This window comes from Netta rufina (assembly GCF_964035555.1).
Source record: "Netta rufina genome assembly, chromosome: Z".
In the NCBI taxonomy this organism is placed as follows: Eukaryota; Metazoa; Chordata; class Aves; order Anseriformes; family Anatidae; genus Netta; species Netta rufina.
This window is the reverse complement of record NC_140126.1, coordinates 12,676,646-12,688,937: the sequence shown is the minus strand read 5'-3', so window position 1 is coordinate 12,688,937 and position 12,292 is coordinate 12,676,646. Positions and strand designations below refer to the sequence as shown.

At 33.9% G+C, this 12,292-nt stretch overlaps 1 protein-coding gene across 1 annotated transcript in view; it reads left to right on the top strand.

Moving 5' to 3' along the window:
* HCN1 (hyperpolarization activated cyclic nucleotide gated potassium channel 1) overlaps window positions 1-12,292 on the top strand; it is a gene marked incomplete at both ends in the record, with an annotated part of 205,193 nt that overhangs the window by 104,342 nt on the left and 88,559 nt on the right. Inside the window, one exon of the mRNA XM_084305204.1 lies at window positions 5,201-5,362. Coding sequence (XP_084161330.1) covers window positions 5,201-5,362 — 162 coding nt within the window. The remainder of the gene's footprint in view (window positions 1-5,200; window positions 5,363-12,292) is intronic.

The following is a 12,292-nucleotide window of genomic DNA, read 5'->3' as shown; positions in this document are numbered from 1 at the left end:
ACTATGTATGCACTATTAACTTAATATGACAGCCCTCAAATACTATTAAGCAAGTGTGTTGGTAAGACTGGAACAGTTTTTTTGTCTCAGTCTCAGAAATCAGAGTCAGCAAGACCAATTTAAAGCATACACTCCATTATAAGTGTGAGGAAAGAATAGGCAGCTTCCTGCTTCACACATGGGAATCAAGAGACTCATTAACAAAGTGTGAGTAAAAGCTGAGATAAAACACATGAACTCAAACTTCTTGAGCAATTTCTTATTTTTTGCGAGCAAAGTTTTGCTAAAATATTAAAACCAGTTAATCTCTGGTTACATTTCAGCCACTGTCAGGGGCACTGTCAGTTCTTTAGGGAAAAATTCTGTGTTTCCATGGTATTGAGAAAAGGCTATAATAATAATATAGGAAGAAATTATGAGCTTTCAGAAGTGAACCAGAATTTATTATTAAGCATATTTTTGAAGCGTGTGGAAATTATGAGCAGTAACAGTATTACCGGAAATAAAAAATAATAATAATAAAAAAAATAAACATAAAAAGTATAATCTGAAACTGAAATTAAATTGAGTAGTAAACAAAAAGAAGTGATATGTATTAAGTATTTCCTGATTTCCTGTTATGTGGAATAATAATATAGAAAAGATTAGTCCTCTAAGGATTTTTTTTTCTCTTTTGCAGTAATGTCATGTCTCTAAAGTCATTTTTTTGGAAATCTTTTATCCAAAATTTGCACCTCTTGGTGGTTATGCTGAATATTCAGGTACATACTTAGAAGTCTAAACAAAGTGATCAGATTTTCAAATGTGTTTTATAGCTGCAAGTCCTGGTTGTTTATGGATGGTGAATGCTGAGTGATAACCAGGCTACTGATATATAGACACTTGAGTAATGTGTTTAATAGTCTAACTTTTAAATGCTTCTGTTTGAATACATTTGTTATGAACATTGTCTTAGTAAGGCATCCATTCATACAGACATATGACTGAGATGTATAGCACACCTGTGCTGTGAAACCAAGCTGAATCCATCTGAGGTCCTTCTGCCCTGCTGGACGATCTGCAGATGGGCAAATAAGTGGTGTTAGCTTTCTGTGCTCCAGTTTCTTTCTTAAAAAACACACATTTACACATCTAAGACTTTTTGGAACGATTAAGTCATTAATGTACTTTTTAATTACAAAAAGAAAATGTGATAAAAATATGACTTTCTTACCACTTATTGTTTCCATGTATCATGATCAGTTCCTCATGGAAAAACATTAATTATTAAATATCACTTCAGTCCAGAGGTTAGTTTAACTATTATTTAACAAAGAGCCCTCCCCCTTCAAATGTAGAAATGTCAATACATTACCATGAACAAATGTTACTGCTTACTTACAGTGTAGGCTTTAGGTATAAATATATTTATTTATTTATTTATTTAACCAAACACATATTTCCATGGTAATTTTATTTCCAAAAAAGAAAACAGCTTTTATTTACTGAAGATTGATTAGAATACACAGAGCTATTAAAAGGTTATTATTTCAAGACACACAAGGTTTTTTTCTTAGGATTTAGGATTTTATTTCTCTGTAATACAGAATTATCACAGTTATTAGAATGGGCTCCCTAACTATTAGACTATCTAAGCAATAACTGTTGGGCTATATAAGCAAAAGATGAGCAATAAAATGTCACAATTAATTGTTGGTATGATGGAAATGCTAATATCATGTTACCACATTAAGCGATCCAGATAATATCCATAACATGTTCCTGCATTTTTAATAATACTTACTGATCTTCATGCTAAACTGCAGAGGAGATATTTCTTGAGTGAAAAGGTGTCGGAAGTGTTAGAAGGTGTTGGTGTCAGATGCTGACTGTTACAAACATTTCCCTTATTAGATGTGGTTTCTCACGTAATTTTCAAGAAGTTATTGTTCGTACAGTGTGTGATTATTACTGCAAAGGCATTCTGATAACAAAGAGGCAGATGCTGCTTACTTTGAAGGAAAAATGAGTTAGTCAATCATAGACTGCAAGATAGCAAAGTCCTTGCAAAACTCAAACCCATCAGAAGACCTCGCTGATTCATCAAGGCACTTTAGATTGAACTCTGTGCTCCAGCTATTTGGTTTGAATATTAGTCTTCCTTTGTACTGTTTCTTTCCGTATCCTCATTCTAATGGCTCATTTGGGAAGCTTTACTGAGTCATCACACAGTTTCACAGGGTAGGCAGGAAGTAATATATCCATAAGAGCTAGGCAAGATCCCTGAAATTCTGGAATAAATACATATACAAATCCATTCACCTGCATATTATTTTTTTTCAGTACACATTACCCAATTAAATGGTGTGAAGCTTCTAAAATTTGAAATAAAAATGTACTAGCACAAATGCCTTAAAATAATGAAAATTCTATATCAAGATAAGCGCTTCACAGATCATACCATCTCTGCAATCTGAATTGATGCCAAAAACTGGGCTTCATCCAAGACACGGAGTGATCATTTTTATGCAGCTATGATCACAGGATACTTGCACAATCTGTCATCTTGCCTAAGCCTAGGCAAGTTACAAATAGTTACAGAGGTAGGAGAAGGATGCAGGAGTCTTTAAGTTTGTGCAAGTACTATTTCATGGACTTTGGGCAGTTTCACAGAACCAGATCTTTCCCTGCTTATCACAAACTCTTAGGGTGCATGTTTTCAAAAAAGTTCTCTAACTAAACATAGAAATGAAGATGTCTGTGCTCAGCTTAGCTCTGGTTGTGACCCATTTTTATAGAGCACTCAGTATCCTCTTTCAGTACAGTTAAATGGGAAGCTTGAGGCACTATGAGAATGCTACAGGGGAAAATGAAATGGCCTTTGATTTTCGCCCAGCCTTAATGTACAGATAGTATAACTTCCTTTTTCTGGAGGAACAGAAAATTGCTGGTGAAGTTATGCTCTCTGTGGAAAATATGTAGTATTTCTGTCTGGTCTTCTAGAGTTTTGCAGAAAAATATTCAGAAAAAAATCAGGGGAAATCCTGCTTTGCCTGAAAAAAACTCTTTTTGTGACTTTTCATGTGATCAGGACTTTATCTGCTCTTTTAACATTTAATAAAATAACCATGTGAGTATAGTATAACTTGAAAGAAACTCATAGTTAGTTACTGTTCCAACTCAGCAGTACTCCTTGTTATTTGTTTCATATCTTCTGAATAAAATTACTTCAGTCCCACCACCTTACTCTCTTGATTAGTATCTTGCTATTGAAAGTGTAGCTATTAAAATATCTGTAACATAAATACTTTTCTAAACAATATCAATTTGTAATGGCAACACTTTTCTGTTTATTCCCGTTTACATGTACATATTCTCCTAAATATCAGTTTCATCTTCTCAATTTTGACAGTAACTCAATGGTGTTTGGATAAGACATAGTATTTTAAATAATTCTAGAAGCATGTGTTTTCAAAGTGTATCAAGCTGGGGTTTGGAAAATGTTCTCTTAAAATGTCCTAGCTTGAAACAATGTTTTGCACACAAATTTAATGCCTGATCTATGTTTCTGCTATGTAGGTTTTGCATTTGGGGATGCAAAAATGTGCAATCATTTTCAAAAAAAAGACAAACTCCCACTAACAGAAAATGCTTAACTAACTGAAAACGTTGACATGTTCTCCATATTTGTACTTGCACTTATGTGCAGTATGGGTACTTAATTGCTGCTTTCAGTTTAGCTATGCAGAAGGATACAATAATTCCTTCTTGCATACATGGATTCTTTTGGAGTTTCAGTTTTGACGATGCTTGGTTTGTAAAGACAGAGAGGAGGGTCATGATTATACAAGCTGATCTCAAACTGCAGTGCCTGGGGTTGCATTGCTGTGTCATCAATGAGATGAGAGACTGGGACGGTGAAATAAGAGGATCATTTACATTGTGAAAAATGGACAGGAAGCCTAACTGGAACAGCCAGTGTTGCTGCTGATCTGCAGTTTTATTATTTGATCCAATAATAATGTCTAATAATTTGTACAGCCCATCAGTGTTGCTGGTGATGTCTCTTCACATACCTGGGTTATTTTGTTGCCTTTTCTTCACGTATACAATGGTTCAGGCTGTCTGCTTCTAGCAATCTGATGTTTTTAGCACTACAGGCTCTGATTTCATTTGTCTATGTATATAGTTAAGCGAACATTTCAACTTAAAATTCCATGAAATACCAACAGAACATTCTTCATCTTCTAAACTGAACACCTGAATGGTGACATTTTATGTTTATTGAAATAAATCATATTTACCTTAAGTTAACTGACTTCTGGAATGAGTAAAAATTGTGACTGTATTTCTAATTTGGAAGTGTTTCAAAAGCAATACAGGAGAAAAGTGCTAAATACAATGTTTTTTCTCCATTCTCTTTGGCAACAGATTGTTGCTGTTCATGCCAGTCCTGTACAACAAACATGCCCATGACAAACTTCAAAATGTCTGTGTTGTTTTTAAAAGTGTATATAAATATATTAGTTTTACTGTAAGAGTCCATGCAGATGCATTTTTTTTTTTTCAACAATGGAAAAATCCAAATATTAGTTTGATCTAACCTTGGCTACTATGGTGTTTCAGGATTCTCAGTATTTTAGAAAAATTGCCAATGATAAGGAGTAATGAGATACTTCTATATCATTTTGCATGTCAAACTGGTATTAACAGTGCAGAAATCCAAACAGATGTAAAACTATTTATATAGCTTCTTCAGTTAAATTATGTTGGTTTTAAGAAAACAAGGAATGCGGAAGTGAAGCTATTCTGAATGGGTCATTGAATTTATATCTCCCACAACTTTGTGAATATTTAGACACCCAATTAGCATACATGCATTGGTTTCACTACCTTTAGCAAGCTTTCTGTCATTTATTTAATTATTTGTTTATTTATATGTGTGTGTGTGACATTTGCTCAATTGAAGGAAGTTGTGGGCTTTAAGAAAGTTCTTCAGTTGGTGACTACTGACCACCAGCACTTTTTACCAGCTTATGTAATCATGGCATGCAGCCAAGTGTCAGGTGTGTCAGTACAACCTGTGCCCCCAGACATGAATTTATTGAAAGTTCTCTACCTCCTTAGAACTTCGGGATGATGCTTCTTTGTTTTGATGAGAAATGAATAATTTGCATTTCTGATTTGCATCTCATCAATCATCTGTAATTTTTGTCTACAGATTTTCCACATGACATATGATCTGGCCAGTGCTGTGGTGAGAATCTTTAATCTGATTGGAATGATGTTACTGCTTTGCCACTGGGATGGTTGTCTTCAGTTTTTAGTACCATTGCTCCAGGATTTCCCACCAGATTGCTGGGTGTCCCTAAACGGTATGGTTGTAAGTATTGTTCATTTTTCATTGTGCTTTCTAAACTTTATTTATCTAAACAGTTAACATTGGGCTTAAGTGTAAAAATACATGCCTAATAATACACTGCTATGCAACTTATTCAAAGTTATTTTATTGGTTTGCTTGCTAATTGATGAAGGTTAGTTTTGTAGCCCTCATCACTGACAAAATCATACTGACTCCTTGTCAGTAAATGAAACAGAAAATATTTTCTGTTTTGAGGGCATTTAATTTCTTAATCTTCAATCCTCAAAAAAGTCACCAAAGAGATTTAGAAACACTCACTTCACCAGTGCTTTCAGCTTAGGTTCTAGTTTCACAATGCTCCAGAAAGTATATTATCTATTTTGTTTTCATCTAAAGTTGTTCTCAGTTTGTTTTGTAAATAACTTCTTGGTCATGTTATTAAACCCATTACCAAGTTGTTCCAAATGTAAGCATGATTTTTTTTGCGGAGTGAAATAAAGGAAAATACAGATTTAATTCTGTGGTTCGGTACTTTTGTGTGTGTGAACAGACAGTTGAAGACATGGAATTTGTCCATGAGAATTTATAAGGAAGGGTAATGATATTCTGCTTGTTCGACTTGTGCCGTAAAGATCAGTAGCTATAAAGAATTAAATGTTTTATATTAAGTCAGATGAAGAATCAGGTAGATCTTTTTCATTGGAGGGACACTGAATAAGTTGTTGAAATGTGCCTGTAACAAACAGAAAAAGCCCCAAGCAACTGTCTCATTGACCTCCTGAAAACATGCATCTCTCCAGTTTCTACAACTTTATAATACATAAAAAGACATCTTTACTGTAGATGGGCAACTTGCCCAGTGCCACATATTTCTATTGTAGAAACATAACAGTATTTATCCCTTTAGGAAAGTGATACTGCACATTACTGTGGGAGCTTGGTGACTAACATTGTCAATCAGACAGACAAGCATTTGCAGTCATTGAATGACAATCTTTAATGATAAGCAGCATGTTTGCTGACACCTCATTGTGCAGCTTTTCTAAAAAAAAAAAAAAAAAGAAAAAAAAAAGCGACATATCTTCAAAATTGGAATTGCTATAATAAAAGTAGGTCACCGGGATGCTGACTGGCACGTCTTTGCATTCTGCTGCATTCTGGGCTCTGCTTCATAACATCTTTCATTCACTTTCAGAAAGGGTACATTTTCTACCAGCTTGCTAAAGATCTAGATAAAAATCATGCTAGAGAGTGAAAGGGCCTTGGATTATGGTCAATTGAAGTATTTACCTTTTAAAGGTACACTTGCAGGAGCAGTTAGCTATTAAATTCTCTCTCTTATGTAAGAACTACATTTCACCTTAGAAAGCTGTGCTTTCAACCAAACAGATTTATCATACCTCAGAGTCAGAGCCAGTAGTTCTTTAGAAAATTAGGAGTAAAACTTTCAACAGAGTCAATGGCACAAAACCAGAAAGCTGCAGAGAGCCCCTCCTGTCAATCTGTAGAACCCCCAATTCTTCATTTTGTGTTTGCTTTTACCTGAAGAGAATTACAAAAAAAACCCTGTATGAAAGTCCCAAATGATGAGCAGTTATGTCCAGGCCTTACACGGGACAGAGGTTCTAAGCAAGTAGAGATGACATTTTTGCCATTGATGCCATCTGGCCATATAAACACAACATGCCTGCAATAAAGCATCCCATGCAGTAAATGAGTTTTTGTTTTATTGAAAGTTTGCTCTTACATTTCGTATTACCTATGGCAAAATCTGAAAGGCACGTTAGTCCTTGAGTAACAGTGTCTGAAGGTCCACAACCTCTGTTTACTTGACTATATTTGCAATCATCAGATGTATCGTTAGGACATATGGTCCTTTAATCTTATTTACATAAGATTGCCAGATTTTTCATGTATAAAGTTGCTTTAGTCAAATAAAAATCTATCAGAGAAGTATAGAATTTAACTTGAAGGCTGAGTGTTTTAAAAGCCAAAAGTAAATAAAGTTTTTGGAAAGGGCTTGCTTTGCTGGCATTTCTCATGGCAGTCAGCCAAGTTTGCACAGCAAGAATGCTTCAGGTACTCTGGTTTCTTTGTTTTGGCATCTTCTTACTGTCCTTGCCGTTGAATTGCTTTAAACTCAGTTGTTATCTTTTTAGATTTTAGATTTGGAGAAGAGGGATTTTGCATTATATTAACTCTCCCTTGTGTTGTATCATTTGCTCAGGGGAAAGGAAAATCAGAAGTTAAACTTAAGATCCTTATCTCTGGTGGTATTACCATTGAAGTGAAAATAATTTGGAAATTTCTTCTGTAGAGTCTGTAGGTCCTTCCCATTCCAAAATGAATGGTTTAAATGAATGATTAATAGGGAAATTCATAAATGTAGGAAATGGTCATGAATTCTAATGCTCTGAGAATTATGATAACATATATATATAATATATACATAACCAATGATATACAATATAAAATAATATATAAGGCAATATATACAAAACCAACAAAAACAAAAAATATATATACAAAAATAGTTTAGTTTTTGTATACACACACATAGTACTAATTGTCAGCATTTCTTATTAATTAACACCATTTTCAATTATTCAGTTTTCAGTAATACTTCAGTAAGATCTGTTTTACTTAGTGGAGCATAAGGAATGGATTGCAGTCACTTGATGAGTGACTGTATTCAATATTCAGTTTTCTTTTTTTGGATAATGTATCAGTTTATCACCTTCAACCCTGTGGTTAGCCATTAAACAGATAATTTACTCGTTATTTTTTTCTGCATTTGATCATTATGTGGAAATTATTATTTAGTGTTTCACAAATGTTTTGAGTAACTTTTTATTATGTGTCAAGATGTTGTGGATTCATGTTCAAAGCACAGATTCCTCTTGACTTCATTTGCAGTGACAAGTAATAAATACACGTATAAATCAAATCCCATGATCTTAAATTGGATGCCTAGTAAACATGGAACATATGGGAATCATCTGATTACTGGAGGCACTTAGGATCTCATGAGATATAATACTACACTAATGTATTTTATAGTTATATATTTATGTATGTCTATTGATTTAGTTATAGCAAATGCTTCTAGGAACAGTTAAAAGATTACTGTTCTGAGACTGACTCTGATTAAAATATTAATGAAGCAGGAATTGCCCAATTCAGATAAATGCTCTATTTACAATATAATTTGGAAATATGGTAGTACTAATAGTAACATTATGTAACTGACATTCTTAGGACTAAGTTACCCATGTTTTGGGAATGTAAATTGGAATAATACTCTTCCAGGATGTGCCATTGTTCAGTACTCAGTCATTGCTCTCTCTTACACAGTCCTGACCCAGTTTTTGAGGTCAGCTCACTTCCCATTCAAGATGATGGGATAATGTAACTGCTTGTGTCCTGTACCAGTGGGTGAAACAGGTCATAAAATCCAGTGTTAGGCCTAAAAATATATTAGCTCAGGATATTAGTTAATGTGATTTGACTCTATCAGAAACTACAGAGGAAAATGTTGTAGACATGCAGTGCTAAATGACAAGGTATGCTTAATGTAGACTGAAGCCATGTGTTAACTGCAGTACCAAAGTTTTACACCAAGCTAGAAAGTACCAAAGAAATGGGGTAGCTGAGGACACTGTTGATTTAACGTTGTGTGCCATGATCAGTGAAGAGGAAAACAAATCACATTCTCATTTTTATAACAATGGCTGAGGCTTTAGGAAGATCACTTAGCTTTTGGCATATGTTTTTTGTTTGTTTGTTTGTTTGTTTTTAATGTTCTCTAATAGGTTAGGATGTCATCCATCTTTGCTGGCGTAGAACACCCATACTAAAGGGAATAATAATAACTTTTTGTTCTTACCTTCTTGCCTTAGTGTAATATCTATTATTACCAAAAGTACCAAAAGTCTTTAGTATTTTTGACAGTAGATTTATGATGTTCTTACATAAAAGAAATTTTCATGTGCCTCGTATTTTTTTTAAATATTTCTTTATTTCTATTTTGTTCATTGTCTTAGTTACTGCTGACAGTAAATTGATTCTGAGTAGAAGGCAAGTTACTGTGGTCCAACCCAGCATCTGCACTGTATTTTCATCATGGCTGCTGTTTCTTAACCCCAAAATTGTACTCATTTGTTCCACTAAATCCTTACTTTTTTTTTTTTTTTTTTAAATAACTTTTTTCAAGTTATATTATCTTCATCTTTCAAATCCTGTTTGTTTGTAGCAGAAATGCACTGGTTTACAATTTCAAATTCTGTACTCTGTGATAGTGAAGCCACTAACTTAAAATTACTTATGACATTGATGGGTTCCCAGGTTATCATTTGGAGCTCATTGTGCTAATATCATGAGCTAATTGAAAAGTAGAACCTTCACATTTTGAAAATAAAGGCGCAAAATCATTTACACGGTGGCCTAAAGCTTCATAAAAATTTAATACTAATGCAAGCATGCAGGTTATCCATGAATACTTGGATTGCAACTGAGACAAAACTGAAAGTAGTCCTTCAGAAGAGGTTTCCCAAGCACCCTCCTCCTCCCCCCTCTCCCCCCCCCCCCCATATCTGGAAATAGTTTAGCATTATGAACTCAAGTACTGTCATAAGCTCTTCTACTGTACTTTATTGTCACTGAAATACTTTAAACTCGATGTTGAAGTATTGATGGTAGGGATAGTTATTTTAGTAGATACTGAAATTCAATGCTACAGAGCAAGGATCTAAATTCAGACCTATGTTTTTAAGTGCTAACAATGTGCTACTGATGTATTAATAGGTTCTAAAGAGGACAACTTCTGTAATGATTTAGTTGGCTACCTGATGTGCCTCTGTTTCATTCAGATAGAAAGCTGGTCTTTCTTATACAGGATAAGAATAATGAAACAGTTAAAAGAAGCATGCAAATTCAGATTGGTGAACCTAATAGATACCAACTTATTTCCACACAATTTCTTCATTATCATGTAAGCTAGTAGGAAGTTATCCAGATGTGGATTCAAGGAGGGATTTACCCCTTTATCATCAAGATTTAAGTCCCATGTTTTTCCCTATGACAATCAGCCCAACTCATGAGTGTTAATTCTGAAGTATATTGTAAAGGGATTTGTGATAAATTGTATATTAGGAAATAGTTTATTGAAAACTTAATTTTGAACAAATACAAGAAACGGCATGTAATATGGTTAATTCTATTGTTGCATTTGGTAGACATACTAAGGAAAAATAATAAACATCATAATGCATGCCTTAGCCATTTCTTTTTTCTTAAAAAACAAAACAAAACAACAACAACAATAAAACTAAAGCAGAAATGTAATGGACCTGTCATATTTTAGAACCTTCTACCTGCCATGTGCCCCAGAATAAATATTCAGGAAGAATTATATGCACTTTGTAGTCAAATGCAGCTTCTGTGTTGTAAAAGAATGCACTCCCTTTGTTTCAGGAAGGCTGGCTATTTTGCCTTGTCTGTATAAATTTGACAATACGTGTTTATCTCCATGTGATAGTATTCCAGGTTGAACAAACATATTATTGTGGAAAGGTTATTCTGAAGTAGCTCTTCATGGGTTGCTGGAATATCCAAACACTGAACACTTGGAATATCTATGCCATAGAAGGCTTCCCAGAATAAATCCAGATGTAGATAAAACCAGATGAATACCATTTATATACATCTGCTCTTCAGCATTTTTTCCATGTAAATCTATGTTAATATGCACTTCTTGATCTGTGTGTTTTAAGATTGCGTAAAGATAATTGGCTTTCCGCAAGCTGCATATTACTGCCAAGAGGTCATTTCAGATGTATTACAATCAGGTTTTCTCAAGAGTACTAATTTTGCTACTTCTAAGTGAGCGTTTTTGCCATATCAATTTTAAACTTCCTGTACATGACTATTCAGCACTTGACTCATTCTGATAACAAAAGTACATCTGGACAGAAGTCCCCACTGAGATGCAATTAGACAGAAATAAAAATTGGCCACCTGAACTTGTGGCATTTAGAATGCCTACATTTTGCCTTATTTAGAAAAGTCAAACTGTTCTAAAGTTCTAGCTCATGTAATTCTGAACTTTCATGCATCACTTTCATACTTCAGACACTTGAGATTTTGACACTTGTCCACATAACACTTTTTATAATTTTTGTAATTTAGAGTGTTTTTTTTTTTCTTTCTTTTTTTTTTTTTTTTCTCTTGTGTAGGAGGAACACCAATCTTAGTATTAAAATATTGCTGAGTATCTGTTTTAAGGAACTGCTATAAAACTGCCAGAAAATATTATTGAAATTACCTTGGTATCTTCTTTCTCTTTGTTTTGAATGGCTGGATTTTATTTTAAAAGCTTATGACCATCTCATGTGTGTAGTATTGGAGTAGAGAGAGATGGATACTGTCAGGTCTACTTCATTATCACAATTTTACCTGTTTTGCAATACCGCTAATACAGTACGGTCAGATAAATGCTTTGAGTACATTCAGATAAATGCTTTGAAGCAATCTCTTTGGTAAACATCAAGCTAAGATATTCTTTGTCATTTGAATGAGGCAAGAAAATTGTTTCCATGTTCTTCACAGATGATTCATGTACCTTTTCCAGTTCAACTCATGTGTCATTTGAATCTAAGATGCCTTAATCTGTAATAAAATAAGAGAATGTAATTTTTGCATTGGATTTCCATAAAATATTTTTGTAATTTTTCACTATTTTTGAGCAAAAACACATTACAGTGTATTATTTCATCTTTTGTATTTGGAGGAGGAAGAAGTTAGCTTGTGTTTGAGGGTAGCCTAACACTTTGAGAGTAGTGTACATTATCAAAAAAGTATTATCTAGGATAATATAGGCAGAAAGAACTTTGCATGATACTTTTTCAACAGCTTTCTGTTTGGAAGTGTTATTTCTGAGCAGAGTCTATCCAG